Source organism: Mastigoproctus giganteus, chromosome 13 (assembly GCF_048544385.1).
Source record: "Mastigoproctus giganteus isolate SK-2022 chromosome 13, ASM4854438v1, whole genome shotgun sequence".
Lineage (NCBI taxonomy): Eukaryota > Metazoa > Arthropoda > Arachnida > Uropygi > Thelyphonidae > Mastigoproctus > Mastigoproctus giganteus.
Genome location: NC_143587.1, coordinates 112,653,982 through 112,680,781, shown reverse-complemented (window position 1 = coordinate 112,680,781; position 26,800 = coordinate 112,653,982). Strand labels below are relative to the sequence as shown.

Here is a 26,800-nt window from a genome sequence, read left to right as displayed (position 1 = left end):
GTCTACAGAAAGGATAGACAGGATAGGAAGGGAGGAAGGGTTATGCTATTAGTTAAGAAATACATAAAAACCAAGGAAGTGAAGCCAGTCGACATCACTGGACAGTGCAGTGTCGAGTCAGTTTGGTGTGACATAAGCATTGGGAGATCAAAATTGAGAGTAGGAGTGTGCTATAGGCCTAATGACTCTGATGAGTATAATAAGAAACTGTTCGGAGAAATAGAGTGGGCCAGTAAATCAGAGAGTCTTATAATGGGGGATTTTAATTTCCCAGATATTGACTGGAATTTGGGGCCTGGTCACTCACACACTAGCAAGGCTTTTGTGGATTTATTGGATGATTGTTTTCTAAATCAGCATGTTTGGGAGGCAACTAGAGGGAATAATACTCTTGATTTGATTATCAATAGTGATTCTTCATGCATTAAGAATCTGCAGATAAATGAACCACTAGGTGGCAGTGATCAATGTGTGCTGAAGTGGGACTTACTCAAAGAGGTAACTACCATTAGGGGTAAAGGGAAGGGTTATTGCTTTCGTAAAGGCAACTACGATGGACTGAGACAGTATTTAAATTCTATACAGTGGGACCAACTGATGATGTTACCAACAGCAAATTCAAAATGGAAAACATTCAAAGAACTTATCTTGGAAGCTACTAGGCTTTACATACCAACTAAGAAATATTGTTCAAGGTTTAGGCCTAAATGGATGTCAGATGAACTAATGAGACATATGGCAGAGAAGAAAAATGCATGGGATACATACAAATTAACACGTGGCACATAAGCCTATGATAGATACAAGTTGATCTGTAACCAAGTTACAAAGGAGGTTAGGCAGGCGAAGGCAATAACGAGAAATCTTTGGCAAAGGATGCAAAGAAAAACAGCAAAGAGTTCTTTACTTATGTAAACTCTAGAAGGTAGGGGAAGAACCAGATTGGTCCCTTGATATCGATGGGTTGGTTGGTTGTTTTGTTGTTTATTGGCACATTGACAACGGAGATCATAATGCGCCAGTTCATTCGTTATATTATGTCTTTGTATGTATATTGATTCTCTATATCTTGTCGTATTAACTGGAGTTAAATATTTTCTCTGATTATATACTCTATCATTATTTATAGTAGATGGTAGATGTTGATTGTCTGCATGAATCTGAAAATGTCTGATACCCGTCCCTCGTCACCTAGGATATCTCTGAGGGTGATGTCTTGATTTCTTTTATATAATGATGAGAAAATCTTTCGTCGATCATTTTCATAGGTTGGGCATTCAATGATTATATGTCTGATTGTTTGGGTAGTATTGCATGTTTGGCATCTTGGAGGTTCTTCTGCACGTAGTAAATAGCCATGTGTGAGGTGTGTATGTCCAATTCGTAGTCTAGTCAGAACAACTTCCTCTCTCCTTGATTTTCTTGTGCTTGTTTTCCAATGTTCAACTTTTGGTTTTATTTTATATAATTTATTTGAAGTTTGTTTTTGCTAGAGTTCTTGCCATTGTGTCAGAGAGCGGTTTTGAATGATTGGTTTATAATCCTGATACGGAACTGGGAAAGGTTGTTTCTGAAGGTTAGTTGTTGATTTTGCAAATCTATCAGCTTCTTCGTTTCCTTTTATCCCTTTGTGTCCTGGTATCCAGCAGAAAAGTATTTCTTGTTTTTCTTTTGTTAAATCCGTTAATATCTGTTTAATTTGCACTAGAACTGGATGGGTTGTATTGGTCGTGGTTTGAATGGCTTGTATTGCACTTAATGAATCAGAGTATATTACTGTTCTCAAATGATATGTGGTTCTGAAGTACTCCAGGGCTATCTGAACTGCTACTAATTCTGCAGTGTAGACGCTGCATTCTTTTGGAAGTTGGCGTGCCAGTGTAGTGTCTGGGAATACTGCCGATGCTCCTACATGGTTCTCTGCTTTTGATCCATCTGTATATATTGGTAAATGATTGGGATATTTAGTTCTATGTGCTGCATGTAGTTGTTGAAAGTTAATGTCTGATAAGTTATTTTTATTCCAGGTTTGCGTGGAGAGTTCACAAGTTGCGGAGTGGTTTATCCATGGTGGTATTATGTGCCTTTCAAGATTTGCAACATTATTTACGTTAAGATCATATGTTGTCAATAGCTCTTGCAGTCTGATTCCTAGAGGCTTGTTTGCACTTTTGCGATTCCTATATATGTTTTCAAATTTTGGTGAGAATAATGATGCCCAAGTCGGATGATTTCTTGTGGATCTTATCTTGTATGCATAGAGTAGGGCCAGCTTTTGTCTCCTGAGGAACAATGGTAGTTCATTCGCTTCTGTATAAAGACTGTATGAAGGTGATGTGCGGAATGCTCCTGTTGCTATTCGTAGTGCACTATGGTGAATTGGGTCTAACCATTTGAGGGCGCTCTTTTTGGCGGAAGCATAAACAGGTGCTCCGTAATCTATTTTTGATCTTACTAGTGTTTTGTACAGATTGAGCAGGGTATAACGGTCTGCTCCCCAAGATAGTGATGTTAAGACTTTAAGGATATTAAGCCGTCTCATACATTGTATTCGTAATTGCTTTATATGTTCTACGAAGGTTAACTTGTTGTCTAAAGTGAGTCCTAGGAATTTTACGCTTTGTTTGACGGGTATTTTGTGACCTTCTATTGTTAGTTCAGGGTCGGGATGTAAATTTCTTTTCCTGCAGAAGTGTACGCAGACTGTTTTTTGTTGTGAAATTCTAAATCCGTTTTTCTGGGCCCAACTACTGATTTTGTTAATTGCGCATTGCAGTTGCCTTTCTATTGTTCCCATATTCTGTGCTTGATACGATATACTGAAGTCATCTACATATAGTGCATGCGACACCGTGGATGGAAGTTGTTTTGTGATGCCATTTATTTTTATGACGAATAGTATAGCACTGAGGACAGACCCCTGGGGGACTCCTTCTTCTTGTTTATATATTTTTGACATGGTGTTCTGTACTCTGACCTGAAATGTTCTGTTTTTCATAAAGTTTTGGATGAAGTGCGGTAAATGTCCTCTGAGGCCTGTATCGTGGATGTCTTGTAGTATACCGTATCTCCAAGCTGTATCATATGCCTTTTCTATATCAAAAAATATGGTAACCATATGTTTTGAACTTATAAATGTATCTCTTATGTCTGTTTCTATTCTTACGAGGTGATCTAAGGTGCATCTATTACCTCTAAACCCGCATTGCATACTGCTTAACCAGTTGGTTGTTTCTAAAAACCAGATTAATCGTTTGTTGATAATTTTCTCCAAAACTTTGCTCAAGCAGCTAGTGAGCGCTATCGGTCGATAGTTGTTTAGGTCCTTCTGATCTTTATTCGGTTTTTGGAAAGCTAATACTATTGCATGATGCCAAGCTTCAGGATATTGCTCTTCTTGAAAAATGCGATTGTACAGTTTAAGAAGGTTTTCTATTTCTTTTTGCTTCAGATGTTTAAGCATATCATAATGTATGTTGTCTGGTCCAACTGCACTTGATTTTGTTTTTGATAATGCTTCACGTAATTCATGCAATGTAATTGGTTGGTTATAGGAGTCAATATGTTTGGTGTTAAAATTAATTCTGTTTTTTTCAGTTTTCTCTTTATAGGTCAAAAATTCTTCACGATATGATTGTTTTGACGATACTCTGGCAAATATTTCTCCTAGTATATTAGCTGTCTCTGAAGGGTCAGTAATGCTTTCGCCATTCCAGTGTAATACTAAGGATGGTTGGTTTTTGTATTTCCCGTTCATTTTCCGTATTTTATTCCATATTGTATGTGTATTTGTTGTTCTATTTATTGAGGAAGTAAACTGGATCCAGGAATTTTTTTTGGCTTGTTTCCTTGTGTACCTGGCTAGCGCTCGTGCTTGCTTAAATTTTATCAGATTTTCCGTTGTAGGACATCTCCGGAACTTATTCCATGCTTTGTTTTGCTGTCTTTTTTTTGTCATACAGTCCTCATTCCACCAGGATTTTGGATGTAGCGGGAAACGAGTTGAAGTTCTGGGTATTGTTTGCTCAGCTGCTTGTATTAAGGTATCTGTGACGTGTTTCACAGCTTCATCGACTGATTTTTCTTGAATGCTTTGTGCATTAAATATTGCGAGTTCTCTAAATTTTTCCCAGTTGCCTTTTTCTATTTTCCAGCGGGGTGGTCTGCTGGGATGACAGGGAGTATTTCTGATCAGTGTGGTGATTACTGGGTAGTGGTCACTGCTGTATGGGTTTTCTATTACTTGCCACTTTAACTCTGGTAGGAGTGAAGGGGTGCATATGGTTAGGTCTATTGCTGAGGTCGTACGACTAGGAAAGTGAAAATAAGTATGTTTACCGTTGTTAAGTAGAGAAAGATTATGGTGATCTATTATTCTTTCTATTATTCGTCCTCGTCTGTTGATGTCAGTGTTTCCCCACAGATGACTATGCCCATTCATATCTCCCATTATACAGAAAGGTGATTTGAGTTCGGAGATTAGTTGGTCTATTTCTTCAAAAGTTATATCTGATCCTGGTGGAAGGTACACTGAACAGATGGTTAACTTAAATCTTAGTGTTATTCTTACAGCTATCGCTTCGAGGTTGCTGTTTAAAGGAATGTGTTCAGTTGGGATGTGGTTATGAACCAAGATGGCTACTCCTCCATGTGTTGGCCCATCTCTTATTCTGTCTTTCCTATACATTGTATAATTTTTTACTGAAAGAGTTTCTTGTTGTCTAAGGTATGTCTCTTGAAGACTGAAGCATATTGGCATATGGTGTGTAACTAGATACTGGACATCGTCGTAATTGGTTCGTAGTCCTCTACAGTTCCACTGGATGAACTGATCCATTATTTGGTTTTTCTAGGGCTTTCGGGTTGTTTCCGAAATGGAACATTCTTATATTTTGTCTTATCCTTTTTAGGGTATTGAGGCCTGTCCATGTCCATATCTTCTTCTGTGAAAATTTCTAATACTGGTTCTTCCGTTGTGTTTATTTTTCCTATATCCATCTGTTCGGTTGTTTTGATGTTTGTAGGTTTACCTCTGTCTTCGTTGTGGTGCTGATTTGTTGGTATTTGTTCTGTGTGAATAGAAATTGGAGTACTCACTATTTTCTCCTGTTTTTGTGCCTTCATTTCATTAAGTGATTCTTTTGGCAGCATGGAAATTTCGGTTTGCACTTCTACTGATTTGTATTGGATCACTGCTTGTGCATATGATGGCTTGTTTGTAGGCCATGGCTTTATTATTCTTCTTGCTTCTTGGTACGTTGTGTTGTGTTCTGTTTTGTATTTCTGAATTAGTTTCTCTTGTTTCCATTTTTCACATGTTTTTGAGTAGGCTGGATGTTCCCCTTTACAGTTTGTACATATCAAGGTGTTGGCAGAGCAATCTGTAGTCTCGTGTTCTTTAGAACCACATTTTGCACAGGTAGCCGAGTTTCTGCATGCCATTTGCGAATGTCCAAATTTCTGACATTTGTAACATCGCAATGGATTTGGAATGTATTGTCTTACTTGGCAGTTCAGATATCCTGCTTTTACTGTTGCTGGAGGTTTCGGAGTATTAAAGGTTATGATTAGAGTTCTTGTTGGAATTATATTTCCATCCCTTCGGATATTGATTCTCTTCACTGCTGTTATCCCTTGGCTTCTTAATTCTTCTATGAGCTCTTCTTCTGACACATTTAAGAGGTCCCACTCGGAGATCACTCCTCTGGAAGAATTCAGCATGTTGTGTGGTGTTACAACTACTGGTAATCCTCCAAAGATTGTCGTAGCTAGCAACTTCTGGGAGTGATTAGGACTTTCTGTTTCTACTAGTATGTCCCCGGATCTCAGGCGTCGAACAGACTTGGGAGATCCTACTAGACCCTCTAACGTTTTCTGAATTAAGAAGGGAGACATACGTCCTAATGTCTGATCTCCTGTCGCATGTATAACAATGTATGTCGGTATTTTTGGTGAGTCCATATCAGTCCTCTGTCTCTTTGCCTTTGTCTTTTCTGTATCTCTACTTGGTAGGGCTTTCTCTTGAAGCCCTGTAGTATCAGTAGTTATTTTACTACTCATGTTTGCTCTTTTGGCCCTGGGAGTGTTACTTTCCTCTCCCAGGTTACCAGCCCCGCCACGTGGAGGCAAGAGCAGTGCCACTTAGTGACCAAGCGGCTACTGTGTTAGGTTAGTAAAGTGAGATTAAGAGAAAAAATAAGAAAGGTGAGTTTCCTTCCTGTGTCTTCACTTACTGCTTGTAAGACAAAGAGCTGTTTCACAAAAAAATGAAAGTAAGTTAACGATGAAAATTAAAGAAACGGATATATTGTTTTTCTAACTCTCTATAAATCGCTGGGAATCGCTTAGTCACTAATAAATCGCTTGGCACCTGGGGCCTGATATCGATGGGTCAACTGTTGATGATCCTGCTCAGGTAGCTAAAAAACTAAATGAATATTTTGCATCGACATTCACACATGAGGAGTTATTCAGCGAGGGGAGTGCTAGAGGTTTATTCAACTGTGGCAGTAAGCTAGAGAATCTTGTAATAACTGAGAGTAAAGTGGAGGAGAAATTGTTGAAGATAAACACAAGAAGGGCACCTGGGGTGGATGGGATCTATCCAGTTATATTAAAGGAGGCAGCAAAGGAAGTAAGCAAACCCTTAGCCATAATTATGAGAGCTTCCTTGGACTCAGGGGAGGTACCCATGGACTGGAGATGTGCAAATGTGACCCAAATTCACAAAGGAGGATCAAAGGCTGAAACAAGTAATTATAGACCTGTGAGTTTAACTTCTGTTCCTGGAAAATTAATGGAGGCACTGGTTAAAGAAGCACTGCAGGATCATCTAGACAAGACTTCAGTTATAGCTCGGACACAGCATGGTTTTGTTAAGGGGAAGTCTTGCCTGACCAATTTGATTGGATACTATGATGCAGTCACAAAAGAACTGGATGCATTGGAGGCAAATTGCTGCTATGGATACAGGGGTGGTTGAGGGGGAGAAGACAGAGAGTGGTAATCAATGGACACTGCTCATCGTGGACTAATGTTATTAGTGGAGTCCCTCACGGTTCAGTATTGGGTCCATTATTGTTTTCTGTATTTATAAATGATATTGATGATGATATATCAAGCTTAATGTCCAAGTTTGCAGACGATACGAAGGTTGGCAGGGTTGTCAAGGACACTACTGACACTATGCTGCTACAACAGGATCTGGAAAGGTTGAGCAGATGGGCTGGAGGTGGCAAATGAAGTTTAACATTGACAAATGTAAAGTACTACATATGGGAAACAGCAACCCCAGAGAAATGTATCAACTCTGTGGTACTACACTGACAGTGGTAAAGAATGAAAGGGACGGACCTGGGGGTGGTTGTGCAGCAGATATGAAGTTCTCTGAGCAGTGCAGACGGGCTGCAAGAGTAGCTCATGGTGTATTGTCAATGATATACAGGAATTTTTCTAGCAGGGATAAGGAGGTGATTATTCCCTTGTATAAGGCAATGGTCAGGCCACACCTAGAGTACTGTATACAGGTCTGGAGGCCTCATTTCAAGAAGGATGTAGAGCTGCTGGAACAAGTACACAGAAGGGCAACAAGATCAGTGAATGGAACAAAGGGTTGCTTTTACGAAGAAAGGCTTAAATTTTGCAAATTACAGTGTCTGGAGACTAGGCACCTGCGAGGTGATCTCACTGAGGTGTATAAAGCCTTGAATGGTTTAAGCATGCTCAATGCTGATGGGATTCTTCCTCTTGCTCAGAATAATCACCTGAGAGGGCATAAATTCAAATTGAGGAAAGACAGATGTAGGATAGACGTGCAGAAATTTGCCTTTAGCCAGCGGGTGGTTGGTTGGTTGGTGGAACAGACCTCCATCCCTTGTCGTGGAAGTTGATAGCCTAAATAAATTTAAGGCTCAGCTGGACAGGTATTTCGAACAAACAGAGGGGTGAAGTGGAAGTGGTTATTTTTTATTTTTTTATTTTATTTTTATTTTTTTGGCTGATGCTGCATAAGCTTGGTTTCGTGCATCAAATGCCTCTACTAATGCTAATGCCTTGATGAGAATGGAGGGCAATTTGAACACTTGCGTTAATGCATATCTTTTTCTCACATTTTTTCTTCATTATAAAATTATAAAATTGCATTTATGAAAATAAACATAGAAGTTATTAACAATCAAAGTGTGTATACATTTTTTTTGGATGCCCTGTATATACAGTCGAACTCAGTTATAACAAGTATGGAAATAACAAGATCACTGATGCAATGAGCAAAAAGCCATAATGATTTTAATTTACGTGTATTCTAATACAATCACTCACTGTTATAATGAGTGTACTACACGGATATACCATACAAATTTTGGTAACATTGCAAACATTGTTGGGTAGTCGAAAAAACCCAATTCTTGGAAAAGACAAAATTTAAAAGAGCGACTTAGCTTTTATGACCACCTGCATCAGATCAACGGCTGGTTTATAACCTTGTCCTGTCAGGGACAGAGGCTATACGACAGTGCACCGACATTCGCTTGTTGCATTACCCTATTTACAAATTGCACAGTTTTTTTTCTCTCTTCTCCCCTTCCCATATTTTCACTCTGGTGGGGCATGGGCATGCCCCACTGAAAATTGGGGGGGTCTTCCTATTTCACCCCCAGTCTTCACCATCCCCTCCCAACACTTTCTCTTGTACAGTGACTGCCCCACATGTCCAAATTTAAATCACATCAAATTTTGCCTGACCTTTTAGGCTCTCTAGAAATAGTTCTTTCAGCGTAAAAACCCCAAGCAGCGCTTTCTAAGTGCAATTTTACTAAAATCAATAGCGATCGCTCCGACCTTTATTTTAGGTCCTAGCCACCGATATCCCAGGAAAGTAAGTGGCAAGACCTGCCAGAGTATAATTTGTCTCTTGGTAAACCCGGCTGGCATCCCCGTCACTAAGTATGGTAACGCTGGGTCCCACTAGGGGCCTGGCACCCAACAGGCTGGATGAACAATGGGCACAACAAACTACATACCACATTTATTTTTAAACCACTGGCATAGACAGGATACTGTCACTCAATACATAGAACATATGTGGAGATGGGAGAAATCTCTGGAGCCGTCTGACCCTCAACATACCTACACCTACACAAAGAAGTGCTGGATTTTCAATAGATGGTCCAATCTTGAAGACTCAAGCAGAAAAATTTGCTAAACAATTTGGATGCGATAATTTTGTATGTAACAACGGTTGGCTGGATCAATTTAAAAACCGAATACAAGCATATTAATACAAATAATATGTAGGTATACAGTAATATTATTTATATTAATATTTCTTTTGTTTTTTTAATCTATTTTTATTAAGTTATTGAGAATTTAAAAAAAAATAGGAGATAGATTTAACTCATCACTGATATAGTGAGTAATGGCTATAATGAGGAAATGTTGTCCATCGTTATAACCAAGTTATAACGATACTCGTTATAACCTAGTTCGACATTACATATGTATATAATGTCAGAACTATTACCTGCATCCAACTATTTTAATGACTACATCATATTAATTAACCAGACCAACCAGACATGACTTCCCCTTAAAAACCCGTGCTGGGATGTATTCAAGATATTCTTGTTGAGATGGTCGTGAATTGCATCCTTAACCAAAGAATCCATGACCCCTCCGCCCCACAACAGTAAAGACCAGTGAGTAGTCAAACTCACTGGTCTTTAGCTACCCAACTCTTCTTCAGTATCATCTGTGGACTGGGGAGACATTAACATTTCTCCAATCCAAGGGAATATTCTCAGAGCCTAATAAATGCTTCCCTCAGATAATATCACTTATTTTACAGCAATCTGACTCCTTAACATTTCTCCAAGATTCTAGTTTGCTTTCCAGAATAAATATCATTGAGAAGTAGCTGTTCGACTGATCTGCCATTCTGCAGGGTTTGCTATGGACCTTCCACTGCAAAAAATTATAGGGCCTATTTAATTGACTCTCATCTTTTTTTTTTGTATTCACATATGAGAAGAACTCCCTATCTGGCATCTTACGTTTATGAAATTTGACCACTGGTATGAATGTTTGTGGCTTTGAGCATAAATCCCATTTCCCATAATCTATTTGTATCAACACCATACAATAATCTTGCCAGTTAATCAAGCCCAAAGACATCTCATTTCATTATAGTCTCCTGAAGATCTCATCTTTACCTTTGACCACACAGGTTTTTTTAGATACAACCCCCATCAAGTTTTTGATACAGTTAATTAAGCTTCTTAGTAAGAACCAGATCTAGGATATTAGAATCCCCCCCCTCACCTTGTAGTCTCTCAGACATGCTGCAATAAGTAGCAATCATACAGTTTGTTCAAAAAACTGTTATGTAGTGTATTTCAGCCCCACATATTCTAAGATGTAGGTTTAAGTCACTGATAATGAAACAATCATACTTAATAGGCCATTCAATAGCCCTCAGTGTCATTTGGCTTGTAACGTACTTCCAATATCACTGTCCCTTTATTGCAAGTCATTTCACACAACACTGATTCAATATCCATGTTACCCTGATCTGATTCAGGGGAGCATTTTTGCCACCTTCAGGAAATTTTTGATCAAAAGTGCCTCGTTCTTCTGTCCATCCTAAACATACAATATTCACCAAAATGAAATTCTCCATCTCATTTCTGACTGGCACCATGCCTCAAAAACCTCAACTATGTCAGCATTAGATGACCTAATCAAAAGCTTAACTTAATTTGTTTACAATATCCCTGGTATAATGGAAATTTTAATTTAAGTTTTATCAGATATTACCTAGACCAAAAAAAAAAAAAAAAAAAAGTTGCATTAACAACAACAACAACAACATGCTGTTTGTTTGTTTTTTATTTGGTTTTTAGGAGCATTAGCAACTAAGGCCATATTGCTCCAGGGATATGCTGTGGTCATTCCCTGACCTCTCTGCATCCTCCGGGCTCGAACCCCTGTCTAATCAAGAAGTGTGAAGTAGCAGCAGTGCTATGCACTGCTGCTACTGCCCACCTACAACATGCATGCTAATGATAAATTCTATATATCAATTTGATGCTATATGGCAAATGTTGTAATGTCATGTTTATACTCCAGCACGACAATCAGGTCAGTAGAGTTTATAAAAAACATCAATACAAACATTAATTGTATTTAGCAGTCATGGGCTTGAACTCCAGTCCACTCAAAGAGCGTGTGCTACTGCACTGTTGCTGCTGACCACTCGGCTATGTCAGGCCGAAAATGGCGATGTGTGGGGAAAAAATGATAGTGGTTTTTGGTAATCTTATCAGGTGGGGAATAAAACTGTGCTCATAGTTTTCAGTCAGCAAAAATCATGTATACCAGTGTTATTGTTGTTTTTAGGTTTATATAAGCTTAAGTCACTATGTTTAAGTCACTATGTTTGAGTTGATGTACTATGTGCGCATTCATGTAAAATTACAACATGATTTTTTTTTATCTCCACTAATATATTAGCTGTTTGCAGTCAATTTTTTCGAAAATAATTCTTAAAATTTTACATCATATCACAATTTCTACATATCCAGGTTTTTATGTTTACTCATAACACGTATATCTTATTACAATTTAGGGAAGCAGATCTCATGTAATTCATGATCTGATGCTCATAAATAGCAATTATGTTGGGGAAGGTTAACAACTTTAGTCTTGTCTGTCTGTCACCCAAATCTCTCTTTTAGTAATAGAAAGACAGTTGTTGTGTGAGGTACATATACAGCTTATCTGCATATTTATTGCATATTGTTTGTTTCTTCTGTGTTTTGCTTAGCATTGCATTGTTAAAATGTTTAACAATGCAATGCAAGGCATATGAACCGAAGCAAGGCATATGAATTTGAAGACAGAAAACCTGAAATAAAATAAACTCATTATGCTTATACATCAGCAGAAATAATTTGAAGCACGAGCTAAAATTACAGCATACTGAAAACGTCACAGTGTTTTCAAAATATTTCATTACAGAAGACAGTATTGTTTCTGTAAATATATTATTGGTCATCTGATCCAAATGGAATTGAAAACAATCCTAAGAAATGGCATATACAGGGTGCAGAGAAACTCTACCGACAAACTTGAACAAAGGTGATAGAGGGTACCAAATGAAACATTTTTTGTCAAGTAAACATAGGTCGTAAATGAGTCATTATAGCAACAGAAGCTATTAAAGGGTTATAAAAATCGAACAACACATTCAGTGATTTAACGTTGTTTAATGCATACAAATCATTTGCTGTTGCACACAAAATAGAAAACACAATCCATAACACAGTGCTCGAACATACGACTACCATCAACATTAATTTTTGCCTGCATTGAGAGGTCCTCGGAGTGGTGCGTATCTGCTGCTAATAGCATAAACGCGTAATGTCATTTTGTGTTCAGTACGGGTACAGACATGGAAACGGAAGAGAGGCTCGCAGGATTTATCAAGAATACTTCCTATGCAGAAGGTTGCCTCACCACACAACATTTGCTGCAATACACCAAAGATTGCGGGATAGTGGCTCTTTCGGTATGAAGATGCATGATACTGGACGTCGACACACTGCTAGGACACCCTGATTTAAGGAACAGGTTTTGCAGATCTTCGCTAATACTCCTACCAGCACAGGTGCCGTTGCATGCCGATTGGGTGTGCAGCTTTGTTTGGTGTGGGATATGGTGCACAAAGCCAGACTACATCCTTTCCGATGCCAGAAAGTGCATGCACTAGAACTTGCTGACTTTGCCAAGTTCTCCCACTGATTTTTACAGGAAATCAACTTGCAGCCTGATTTTGCCAATAATGTGCTTTACACTGATGAGGCATGTTTCACCCAAGAGGGATTGTTCAACAGCCGCAACAGTCATGTGTGGGCAGAGAATAATCCCCATACAATGGTTGAACATGGCTGCCAACATAGGTTTAGCGTCAACGTATGGGCTGGCATTGTGGGAAACGTTTTAGTTGGACCATACATGTTGCCTGCACGTTTAGATGGATGACCCTGTGTTTTCTAGAGCAAACACTTCCAGACTGTTGGAGGATGTTCCTCTGATTGTCTGAGCACAAATGTGGTTCCAACATGATGGCACACCACCACATTTTCACAGACATGTATGCGCACACTTACATACAACCATTCCAGGCAGATGGATTGGTCAAGGTGGACCTGTAGCCTGGCCAACAAGGTCGCCTGATCTGACTTGTTTGGACTTTTTCTTTTGGGGATACATGAAGACTCTTGTGTATGAAATGCCAGTGGAGGAACTTATAGCACAGATTATCGCAGCAAGCGTGGAGATATAAGACAATCCTAAGAACTTCCAACGCCTACAACGGTCAATGATGCATCGGTGTGAGTTATGCATTGAACATCATGGTCACCAGTTTGAGCACTTCTTATGAACTGTTTTTTCTATTTTGTGTGCAACAGCAAATGATTTGTATGCATTAAATGACATTAAATTGATTTTTACAACCCTTTAATAGCTTCTGCTGCTATAATGACTCGTTTACAACCTATGTTTACTTGACAAAAAATGTTTCTTTTGGTACCATCTATCACCTGTTCAAGTTTTTCGGTAGAGTTTCTCTGCACCCTATATATACTCATGCCTCGAAGTTTAAACTCGAAGCCTTAAGTTTAAAAGCAGTTTTGCTGCACAAAAAGAAATGCATTCCAATCAGTTCCTCTACTTCATACTGTTAGCTTGAAAGAAACAAAATATGTCCAAGATCCTGAGTGCAATAATGTACCATGTTGTCTGTGGTGATGTAAAGGTAAGTGGATTACTCAGGTCTACAGGGAAGTTTCACAAAACACTGTTTTGTGAAACTTCCTGTTTTCTACGTTTGTGGGACAGTCATGCAGCAGAAAAACATTATATTGTGTAGTAGTGGGAAAAGAGGGAACAATTTTTAAGGGAAAGAAATAATATAAAAATTCCACTTGTAGAACCAAAAAAGGTCTTTCTTCCACCTTATCTATAAAGCTTGGATTAATGAAGAATTTTAGGCTCTGAATAAAGAATGAAGTGGGTTCTGCTATCTAAGGGAAATATTTCCCATTTTAACAGATGTAAAACTGAAAGAAGGAATTTTCATTGGGTGAAAATTCAAATAAATAAAGAAACTCATCAAAGATGATGTATTTGAAACAAAGCAACAGAATATTGAACCAAGAGTTTGGCAACTTGGCATTGGTTTCTTGGCAGAAGGGAAAAAAAAAAAAAGAAAAAGAAACAATTATGTATCCCTGCCATCAACTTTCCTGCAATGTTATAAAGATATTGGCTACTGAATGTCATCGAAAACTCATTTTCTTCACATCAATCTCAGTTTGTTTCCCTCAAAATTTGGGAGATGTAAGTGATGAACAAGGGGAACAGTTTCATCCGGACATATCCACGAAGGAAAAGTAGTACCAAGGTCAATGGTACGCTACCATGATGGGAGATTACTGTTGGTTTCTTAAGAAGGGAAGCAAAATGGACTGCAGGAAAAAATAAATTCCTTGGAGACCTCTTACAATGGCAGCAACTTGATTGGTTCTGCGTTTATTTTTTCTTGTGATAATATATGGAGTTATCAGTGACTTTCCTAATTCTTCTATGAATATTCTTCTCTTCTGCAAAAGATTCTTTTTTCACTCTGGATTAATTTCTCTCCACAAAACATGCGTTATAAGCACTTATGGTACATATACAGCTTATAACTTTTACAACTATATAGGTTGTAGTAAGTTATACAGACTGTCAACAGCTCCTTTTGTGGAATTATAGTCCAATATCATTTTCAGTTTTATATCATTCTGATCACTTATCTAGTTATTATGGTGCCTCATACTCATAAGAATAACGTTCTTGTTTTTCTTAAGAACAAAATCTAACTGTAGTATCTTGAGTAAGATAAAAGGTAAAACTATAAACATCCTTCTTTGTCAATTATCATGAGTAATTCAAGTCTGCTTTTTTCTCACCTAACACTGCAAGTTTATATTTGAGTAGCATTTGACCCAAATGATAAGATGCAAAAACGTTATCACAAGTAATGTTCTGCCCACTAAGTCATATGTCAGATCTAATACTACATATCTTGATTTTTTTCAGGAGCTTCTCCAAGTCCTTTTCCCACGTAAACCTGTATTTTTAGGGCATAAAAATTTTACTATCAGAGAGAGAGAGAGAGAGAGAGTTGTTTGTTTTTTATGAGCATTAGCAACTAAGGCCATATTGCTCCAGGATATGCGTGGTCATTCCCTAACCTTTCCGCATCCTCCGTATTTGGTGGTGACGGGCTCGAACCAAGAGAGAGAGAGAGAGAGAGAGAGAGAGAGAGAGAGAGAGAGAGAGAGAGAGAGAGAGAGAGAGAGAGAGAGAGAGTGTGTCCATATTTTGATACAATACTTAGCTGGTTTGCTAGGAATATATTGTTTGAAAGGACACCATCTTCTAAAACCTGCCAGCTGTTCATCCACATTTATATTTTCACCTGGATTGTATAACTTTGGAAGGTCTTTAAACTACTATTCCCATAATTCTCTTATCACTGACTTGTCTTTTGCTTTTCTTCACAATCAGTTTTATCATCAAAGTGTAAGATGAGCGATATGCAGCAAAAACATTAATATGACATCACCGATTCACCATATGACTTATAAACATCAGCCAACAACGGCAGCAACCACACATAAGTCTAATGTAATGCATCTAGGTCTTCCCTGTTGTTGCTGTGCACTTTTCTCCTATTGATGTTACTGGTGATGATATTTCAAGATACGACTTTCATGACTTTGATGTTTCAAGATGCAAGGGTGGTTCAATAAAGAATCGCCCTGACCAAGTTGCAGAGGAGCTAGCCTGTTGATTCTTGGCGCAGGTTTCAGTCCTTCTCTACATAGCCACCATGCAGATTTACACATTTTTCCCATCGATGGATGAGGCTACAGATACCATTTTTGTAGAAGTGGTGAGGTTGGTCTTTGAACCATGACTCTGTTGCAGAAATGAGTATCTCGTCATCAGGGAAGTGGGTCCCCCTGAAGAAATGATTTGAGGGAAGGACACAAGAAGTCCGATGGTGCAAGATCGGGTGAGTAGGCTGGATGGGTCAGTATTTCATATCCACAAGTGGCCACTTGTGTTGTTGCAATTTCAGTAGTGTGAACTGGGGCATTGTCTTGAAGCATTCTCACACCTTTGGACAGCATGCTACGACTACATGTTTTGATTTTCTCCCGTAATTTTGTGAGTAAGTTGGCATAGACACCTGTAATTTTTCTACCTTTCGGCAGGTAATCAGTCATTATTACGCCTTTCTCACCCCAAAACACTGTCAGCAAGACCGTTCGCTGATGCTTAGTCCCTTGCCTTCTTGGGGGGTGGGGGACCATGATGTCGCCATTCCATGGACTGCTTTTTACTTTCAGGGTCGAAATGGTGTATCCAACTTTCATCCTGAGTGATTAGATGAGAGAAAAAGTCTTCCTCATTTTTTTTTGTTACAGGGCTAACAACTCTTGTGCTTTCTGTTGTCGATCAGCCTTCTGGAAACCAGTCAATAATCAAGGAATCCATCTTGCACTCAATTTCCGTAAATGGAGTTGGTCATGACAGAGCCAACACTAATCTTCACCTCCTCGGACAATTCACACACAGACATCCGGTGATCTTCCATGATTAACAACTCCACTTTTCTGATTGTGCTGTCATCAATGGCTGAATGGGGACAGCCTGGAATGGGCTCAGAGTCTACCGATGTCCGACCACACCTAAACTATCTATGCCAGTGCTTCACAATGCTATAGGATGGGGCTTCATCCTTATATACAGCAGTCATCTCCTCATGGATTTCTTTAGGAGATTTCCCCTTCAAGAACAGATACCGGATTACAGCCCTGGCTTCAACTTTGTCCACATTCAGCTCTTCAACTTTGCACACGTTCAGCTCTATAAGAGAAAAACAAATTAAGACACGGCTGAAATTTTACACCTTTAGTACAGAGATATGTATGATGTTACACACCAAAATACCACGACTCTGTGATATGTGGAAGTAGGTGAGGGTGATTCTTTATTGAACCACCCTCGTAATGCACAAAATTAGGCATCCTTCCATCTCTATTAAGGTAAGCATAAGGCCCCTTTTTTTTTTTTTTTTTTTGCCTATCATGGAAGACGCACCTTCAGTAACAATTGATACAAGTTTACTCAGATCAATTTTGTCCACGGTGAGGTAATTTCATAAATGTGTCATATACATCTTTTCCAGTTGTATGACCAGTAAGCGACAAAATCGGCAAAAAAATATTCTTCATAGCTGCCATCATGTTGAATCAAACAAAGCACACGAGTTGTGATATGCCCAAAGTATCAGTCAACTCATCAAGTGCTAGTGAAAAAAAATACACAACTTTCGATTCTGTCTAATAATTCATTGAATATTACATCTGTCATTTTATGAACTCAATTTGAAACTGTATCATTACTCAAAGGAATATTTTTGGCGAAGCTAATCAAGGTAGCTATCTGTTTTTCTGATAAGATGTTAGCAAGCACTTCTAATGATGACACTACAATGTTTTATTATTTTACCATTAGTAAATTTAAATTTTTTAAAATATTTTTCTGTTTTCAAGTTTCTTTTTTTCTTCTTGAAGTTTAGCTTTTCTAATATCACTAAATTTAGGAAAAGCTTCATGAAAATTCCTATAGCATGTTTCTAATGTCTAAAATCAGTGGGGAAGTAGGTACTGAAAATGAATTTTCTAATGTCCCAGAGATGCGAAATATTCACAATTTGCGAGATGCTCGTAATGTAGAAGTTTTTAAAAGTTCAATAAATTTAAGACAAAGGCCAGATGCTATAAAACAATTGTATAAATAGAGCACAGCCTCAGTCTGAATGTAATGAAATACATAAAATGCATAGAAACCACCATTTTAATTTACATTACCTGGAGGAATTCCTGGAGGAGGTCCTGTTGGCAGGGGAACTGAGTGAAGAGGTGGATGTGACGATGCATCCGTAGAGAGAGTAATTATTTTATCTATACTTTCCAAATGATTAATTTCTTCTGTTTGCAGTTCTTGCTCATTTTCATTCTCAGCCTTTGCTTCTAAATTTTTCTTGCCAGAGTCTTCTGCCTAAAAAAAAAATATTTTTCCTAAACATTTTACTGAATATACTACTTTAGAATAATATGACATACAATTACTCCTAGCACTTTTTAGCCTGCTATATTAGCTACTTAAAGACAAAAATAACAATAAAAATTTAAAAAGAAAAAAAGAATGGAATGAAATATTTACTTCCGTAACTGCTTCTATAATAGATGTTCTTGGTAAGGTAGAATTTTTTGTTTTTAGTACTGTTGGATGTTTCTCAGAATTCCTATTTGATGAATTAGTTTCTTCTTCTTCTCCATCTTCTTTATCATCACCATCCTCTTTTTCTTCCTTATTTTCCTTATCATCATCATCAGATTCTAGTTCTTTATCATCACCTTTATCTTCCTCATCTGCGAAGCGAATTTTTCTATGCTTCACTACAAAGAAATGAACACAGTGAGCTGACAGAGCATCATTATTTTAATATATGATAATAATATTTTATTCATATATCAACATATCAATAAAACAACTGATGCTATTATGTTATAACAACATATTATTAGCATTAGTCCATTCATTCCAAATGTTTGGCTAGTTCTGACTTGAATTTATTTAATCTATCAACATCCACAACAATAGATGGAAGTTTGTTCCAGCAATCAACTACCCACTGGCTAAAGGCAAACTTCTGCACATCTATTCTACAACTGTCTTTCCTTAGTTTGAATCTATGCCCCCCCCCACCAGATTTGTAATCTGAGTAACAGGAAGAATCCCTTCAGCATTGAGCCTGCTCAATCCATTCAAGGGCTTATACACATCAATCATATCACCTCGCAGGTGTCTAGTCTCCAGGAGCTGCAATTTGCAGAACTTAAGCCTTTCTTCATAAGAGCACCTCTTTATTCCCTTTACCAGTCTTGTTGCCCTTCTCTGTACTCATTCTAGCATCTCTACATCGTTCCTAAAATGAAGCTTCAAGACCTGTATGCAGTACTCAAGGTGTGGCATGACTAATGCCTTATACAGGGGGATAATCACCTCCTTTATCCCTGTTTGCAAAATTCCTGTATATCATTGACAAGACCCCATATGACCTACTCTAGCAGCCTGTCTGCAGCACTGCTCAGAAAACTTCATATCTGACTGCATAATTACCCCCAGGTCACTTTCATTCTCCACCACCCTGAGTGTAACAACACACTTGGTTCATTTCTCTGGGGTTATTGCTACCCATATGCAGTACTTTGCATTTGTCAATGTTAAACTTCAGATGCCACTTCTCAGCCCATCTACCCAACTTTTCCAGATCCTGTTGCAGCAGCATATTGTCATTACTGTTATTAACAACCCTGACAACCTAGACATTAAGCTTGATATACCTTCATCAATATCATTGTTAAATATACAAAACAACAATGGGCCCAACACATGAGGGACACCGCTAATAACATTAGTCCACATAGAACAGTACCCATTGATTACCACTCTGTCTTTTCCCACTCAACCATCCTTTTATCCATTGTAGCAACTTGCCCTTAATGTCACACTGCTCCAATTTCTACAGCAGGCTTCCATGTGCAACAGTATCAAAAGCTTTCCTGAAATCCAAGTATATGATATCAAAATTATTTTTTGCATCCAGTTCCTGTGTGACCACACCATAGTATCCAATGAAATTGGTCAGACAAGACTTCCCCTTGACAAACCCATGCTGTGTCTGAATTATTACTGCTTTCTTGTCTAGATGATCCTTCTATGCTTCTTTAACCAGTGACTCCATTATTTTCCCTGGATCATCAATCGAACTAAGAAGTCTGTAATTACTCTTGTCACCCTTTCATCTCCCTTTGTGAATTGGAGATACATTTGCACATCTCCAGTCCATGGGGACTTCCCCCAAGACCAAGGATGCTCTCATAATTATAGCTAAGGGTTGGCTTACTTCCTTTACCACCTCCTTTAATATAACTGGATAGATCCCACCTACCCCAGGTGCCTTTCTTACGTTTAACTTCAACAATTTCTCCTCCACTTTTTAGTATTAGTAACGGCCGCATGGTGCAAGAAAGCCTATGGCTTATGCTGCACCAGCCAAAAAAAAAAAAAAAAAAAAATCCGAACAAAACAATGATAAAAACAAAAATTAAATAAATAAATAAATAATAATAATTAATAAATAAATAAAAATAATAAAATGAAATAAAAAATAAATAAAAAGGAAATTAATCCTATCATCCTATGCGCTTTCCTTACCCGAAAGTACTATCCAGATGACCTTTGAATTTCCCCAAACTGTCGGCCTCTACCACCCATGAAGGCAACTTATTCCAGTAATTTATAACTCGCTGGCTAAAATAAAACTTCCTGCAGTCCAATCTAAACATTTCCCCCCGTAACTTGAATTTATGTCCCCTAGTTCTAGCATCATTTATAATCTTGAAAATTTTGTCCTCATTCATTTTACTGATGCCTCTCAGAGCCTTAAACATCTCAATCAAATCTCCTCTAAGGTGTCTAGTTTCCAAACTCTGCAACCCACATATTTGAAGTCTTTCTTCATAAGGACGCCCTTTTGCTGATCTCACCAGGCAAGTTACCCTTCTTTGCACCCTTTTCTCTCAGTTATTACAAAATTAACTCCCTGTTAGAGTTTGATAAACATCTGGGCATCTCCTCCTTGAATAACTCCTCATGTGTGAATGTAGATGCAAAATACTCATTTAGTTCAGCAGCTATTTGAGCAGGATCATCAACAGTCAAACCATCAATATCAAGTAAACCAATCTGATTCATCCCCTTTCTTCTAGAGTTTATATAAGTAAAGAAGTCTTTGCTGTTTTTCTTTGCATCCTTTGCCAAAGATTTTTCATAATCTGCCTTTGCTTGCCTAACCTCCTTTGTGACTTGATTACAGACCAGCTTATATCTACTATAGCCTTCAGTGTCACCCATTAATTTATATGTATCCATGCATTTTTCTTCTCTGCCACAAGTCTCATTAGTTCATCTGACATCCATTTAGACCTAAATCTTGAACAATATTTCTTAGTTGGTATGAAAAGCCTAGCAGCTTCCAAGATAATTCTTTGAATGCTTCCCATTTTGAATTTGCTGTTGGTAACATCATCAGGTGGTCCCACTATATAGAATTTAAAAACTGTCTCAGACCACCATTGTAACCTTTACGTAAGCAAAAACCCTTCCCTTTACCCCCGATGGTAGTTACATCTTTAAGTAAATCCCACATCAGCACACTGTGGTCACTGCCACATAGTGGTTCCTTTATCTGCAGATTCTTAATACATGAAGAATCACAACTGATAATCAGATGAAGAGAATTACTCCCTCTGGTTGCCTCCCAAACATGCTGCTGCAGAAAACAATCATCCAATAAATCCACAAAAGGCTTGCTAGTGTGCGAGTGACCAACCCACACGTTCCAGTCTATATCTGAGGAGTTAAAATCCCCTATTACAAGACACTGATTTACTGACCCACTCTATTTCTCTGTATAATTGTTCATTGTACTCAGAGTTTTTAGGCCTATAAGAAACTCCTACTCAAATTTTTGCTTTTCCAGTGCTTTTGTCACATCAAACTGACTCAACGTTGCACTGTACATCTATGTCAACTGGATGCACTTCCTTAGATTTTATGTGTTTCTTAACTAAAAGCATAACCCCTCCTCCCTTCCTATCCTTTCTGTACACATTGTACTCCCCAAATTCCAATTCTGAGTGATACCATGTCTCTGATATCCCAAAAATATCCACCTTGGATATCTTAACCAGCACTTCAAATTCATCAAATTTATTTACTATACTCCTAGCATTGGTGTACATGCAAGTATAGATGCACCTGTTCTTACTCTTAGTTACTCTAACACAGCCCATGTATTTACTTGTTTCATTACCCCCAGCAGTTCCTGAAATCCCCAGCAATTGGCTTTCCGGGCTGCTGCTCATTCCAATAGAAGCAGTGCAAGAATCATTTCCGCCTCTGCCTGCAGCTACTGTTAATCTATTAGTCTGTGAATCTCCCAAAGCTAGCAGTTTTCTGACCCACCTAACATTGTCTTGATAGCATCAGCAAATATTCTTGCACCCCTTCTATTTAAGCGTATCTCATCCGTGTAGAAGCAATCTCTCCTGTTAACAAGCACAGACCACGCTGAGAAAAATTCTTCCCCATGAGCCCTGCACAATCTCTCCAGGGCCGAATTTATTGATAAGGCTCTCATCATATACTCCCTCCTATCATGTCCTGGCATGTTATGTACCAATACAGAACTGCATCCGTGATTGGGAAATTTTCCAAGCCAAGACGTTTTAAAATAATTAACCAACTTCCATGTGATTTTGAGAGCAATAATTGTTCCCTCTACAAAGGTGCATAGCACAGTCAAAATTTTTTAGCCTTAATTATTGATAGTGGACAAAATGAATGGCTTCAGAAAAAGGAACATTTCATGATTCTAGATTGTTATGCATGACATTCTGCTGAAATACTTAAGATAAAGAACACCTTCTGGTACAATCAGTTTTATGCAGTAATTGGATCAAGGCATCATTTTTAGCCTCAAGAGAGCATGAAGCCTATCTGATAAAATAGTGCAAATTGTTCCCTCTACAAAGGTGTGTATTTTTTTTTTTTTTTTTTTTTGCTTCATGCTATGCACTTCTATTGGACTGAGAATCACATGGAAGTTTGTTAATTATTTTAAAACATGGCCCAGTAAAGATTGTAATAGCAAAATTTAGGAATGAAAGACAATGAATGAACATATGAATTTTGGAGAATTTGAGGAGTTTGTTAAAGTAGATGATGATGTTGTTGTTGTTGCTACTACAGCAACAACGATCCGTTAACTACCAAGAAAAATTATAGTTTTCATTACCAATGATGAAAGCGATAGATAAAAAGCAGACATACTGCCTTCTAAAAGATCTCCAACCCCCCCCCCCCCCCCCCCGCCGCCGCCGCCAAAAAAAATCTCTCATTCAACATAAGAGAACATTAATGGCTTAAATTACCATTGATAATGAAACATTTGATAATTGTGGTATTTCATAATATATGTGTGCTGCAGTTAAGAATGCTTTTTTAATTGCAATTGTAATATTGGTAATTGTAAGACTGTAATATAGTCAAATTTGTAACCATTTCTATTTTCTGTTCCCCCAATAACATGGCCTGATGATGGCTATTGGTAAGTTGCTCGAAACGCCACCTTAATGTACAGAGTTTATGTGAATAGCTTAACTATATTATTAATTTTACATGGTATATGAGTGGTATTAAATATAGTTATAACCTTAGTAATGTCTTTCCCCAACTATATTGACCATGCTGTCAAAAATAATCATAATTCATTGCATTTACATGGAAGAAACAAAGATGTCCTAAACATCTTTGTTTCTTCTCAAATACACAATGGTCAGATTCATAACACTAGAAAAACCAACCCAAAGTCATCAACAATAGCTATGCCTACAAGGACTACACCACCCGCTTCTTTGACTTGAGCCAAGCATTATTCTACTCCAAGCTAACATTCACATTTTGTTTTTGCAATGGAACAAGCTTCTGTCAATAGTAATCTCATGACTAAAAAAGTATTTCTATATACTCATATGCCTGTGGGGAAGCCATCTCATAGCAATCTCAGTTCAGATTACTCACACAGAAGGAATTATTTGGGATGTAGATGCCAGGAGAATAACAAAGTCTACTAGAGTGCTAAATGATGGAAGAGAAATTGTTGAAGCTAAATGTAAATAAAGGTAAATGTAAAAAAGGTAAATGTTGAAGCTAAAGGTAAATGTAAATAAGGGGTGGACAGCAAATCTTTAGCTACAATTATAAGAGCATCCTTGGATACAGGAGAGGTCCCTATGGACTGGAGATACGCAAATATATCGCTAATTAAAAGTGGATATCAAAGAGTGACATCAACATTACAGACCTGATAGCTTGACTTCTGTTCTAGAGAAAATAACAGAGTTGCTAGTAAAACACGACTATCTGGAACAGGAATGCAGTTGTACTGCAGTTGCAGCATGGATTTGTTAAAGAGCAATTTTGGGCTGAAAAGTGGCAATTGAAATTTAAAATTGACAAATGCAAGGTACTTCATATGGGTAGCAGTAATCCTACATTAATATACCAACTGTGTGGTACCACACTCAGGGTACTGGAAAATGAAAGACCTGGGAGTAATTGTGCAGTCAGACATGAATTCTCTGAGCAGTGCAAATGGACTGCTAGGACAGGTTATGGTGTTTTTGCTGATATACAGGAATTTTTCCAGAAGAAATAAGGATGTAATTATACTGTAGTATAAGGTAATAGTTAGACCCATCTTGAGTACTGCATACAGGACTGGGAGCCTCATTTTAGGAAGGATATGAATCTCTTAGAACAGATGCAGAAGAGCAACAAGATTAATGAAGGAAACAAACAAGTATTCTTACCAAGAAAGGATACTAGGCACCTGGGAGGTAACAGTAATAGAGGCATGTGATGAAAGAAAGCAAGCATATGAGCTTATGTAGCATTAGCCAAAAAAAATTCACACAACCATTCCCTACTTGAATTTATTTAAGCTATCAACTTCCAAAATGACAGATGGAAGTTTGTTCCAGTAATTAACCACCCACTGGCTAAAGGCAAATTTCTGCACAACTGCTTCTACAGGGATGGGATACACTTAAATAGAAAGGGTGCAAGAATATTTGCTGATGCTATCGAGGCAGTGTTACGTGGGTCCGTGTATCCTACAAACTGCTAGATTGTAGGATACACGGACTAATAGATTAACAGTAGCTGCTGGCAGAGGTGGAAGTGATTCTTGCACTGCTTTTTGGAATGAACAGCAGCCTGGAAAACAAGATGCAGGGGATTTCAGAGACTGCTGGGAGTCATTGTGGTACAAGTAAACACATGGGTTGTGTTAGGGTAGCTAAGAATAGGAACAGGTGCATGTATACTTGCGTGTACACCAATGCTAGGAGTTTGGTAGATGAATTTGAAGTGTTGGTCAAAACATCAAAGGCTGATATTGTTGGGATATCAGAGATGTGGTGTCACACAGATATAAGGAATGCAGAACTGGAATTTGGCGAGTACAATGTGTATAGGAAGAATAGACAGGATAGGAAGGGAGGAGTAGTTATGCTTTTTGCTTTCGTAAAGGCGACTATGGAGGTCTGAGACAGTATTTAAATTCTATACAGTGGACTGATGTTACCAAGACAAAATTCAAACTGGGAAGCATTCAAAGAATTAATCTTGGAAGCTACTAGATTTTTCATACTAAGAAATATTTTTCAAGGTTTAGGCCTAAATGGATGTCAGATGAACTAATTAGACATGTGACAGAGAAGAAAAATGCATGGGATACATACAAATTAACACGTGGCACAGAAGCCTATGATAGATACAAGTTGATCTGTAACCAAGTTACAAAGGAGGTTAGGCAGATTACAAGAAATCTTTGGAAAAGGATGAAAAGGAAAACAGCAAAGCATTCTTTACTTATGTACTCTAGAAGGAAGGGGATGAATCAGATTGGTCCACTGGATATCGATGGTTCAACTGTTGATGATCCTGCTCAGGTAGCTAACAAACTAAATCAGTATTTTGCATTTACATTGACACATGAGCAGTTATTCAGGGAGGGGAATGCCAGAGGTGAATTAAACTCTGGCAGTGAGCTAGATGATTTTGTAATAACTGGGAGGAAAGTGGAGCAGAAATTGTTGAAGATAAACATAAAGGCACCTGGGATGGATGGGATCTATCCAGATATATTAAAGGAGGCAGCAAAGGAAGTAAGCAAACCCTTAGCCATAATTATGAGAGCTTCACATTTGTACATCTCCATGGACTGGAGATGTACAAATGTGACCCAAATTCACAAAGGAGTATCAAAGGGCAACACAAGTAATTATAGACCTGTTAGTTTAACTTCTGTTCCAGGGAAATTAAGAGGCATTTGTTAAAGAAGGATTGCAGGATCATTTAAACAAGACTTCAGTTATAGCTCAGACAGCATGGGTTTGTCAAGGGGAAAGTCTTGTCTGACCAATTTGATTGGATACTATGATGTGGTCACAAAGCATCTGGATGCAGAGAATAACTTTGATATCATATATTTGGATCTTAGAAAGGCTTTTCATATTGTTGCACATGGAAGACTGCTGCACAAATTGGAGCAGTGCGGCATTGGAGGCAAATTGCTGCTATGGATAAAGAGATGGTTGAGTGGAAGAAAACAGAGTGGTAATCAATGGACACTGCTCTTTGTGGACTAATGTTATTAGTGGAGTCCCTCAGGGTTCAGTGTTGGGTCCATTGTTATTTTCTGTATTTATAAATGATATTTTTGATGGTATATCAGGCTTAATGTCCAAGTTTGCAGACGATACAAAGATTGGCAGAGTTGTTAATGACACTAATGACAGTATGCTGCTGCAACAGGATCTAGAAAAGTTGAGCAGATGAGCCGAGAGGTGGCAAATGAAGTTTAACATTGAGAAATGTAAAGTACTACATATGGGAAGCAGTAACCATATGTAGTACTTATTTAGGCTACCAACTAAAGTTGGTAGCCTAAATAAGTTTAAGACTGAGCTGGACAGGTATTTGG

The 26,800-nt window shown here is 38.1% G+C and overlaps 1 protein-coding gene across 1 annotated transcript in view; it reads right to left on the bottom strand.

Moving 5' to 3' along the window:
• LOC150076369 (uncharacterized) overlaps positions 1–26,800 on the bottom strand; it is a 265,264-nt gene that overhangs the window by 40,895 nt on the left and 197,569 nt on the right. Inside the window, exons 10-11 of the mRNA XM_090388089.1 lie at positions 18,346–18,581; positions 17,991–18,180 (exon numbers count right to left, since the gene is read on the bottom strand). Of these exons, the coding sequence (XP_090244215.1) occupies positions 17,991–18,180; positions 18,346–18,581 (426 nt within the window). The remainder of the gene's footprint in view (positions 1–17,990; positions 18,181–18,345; positions 18,582–26,800) is intronic.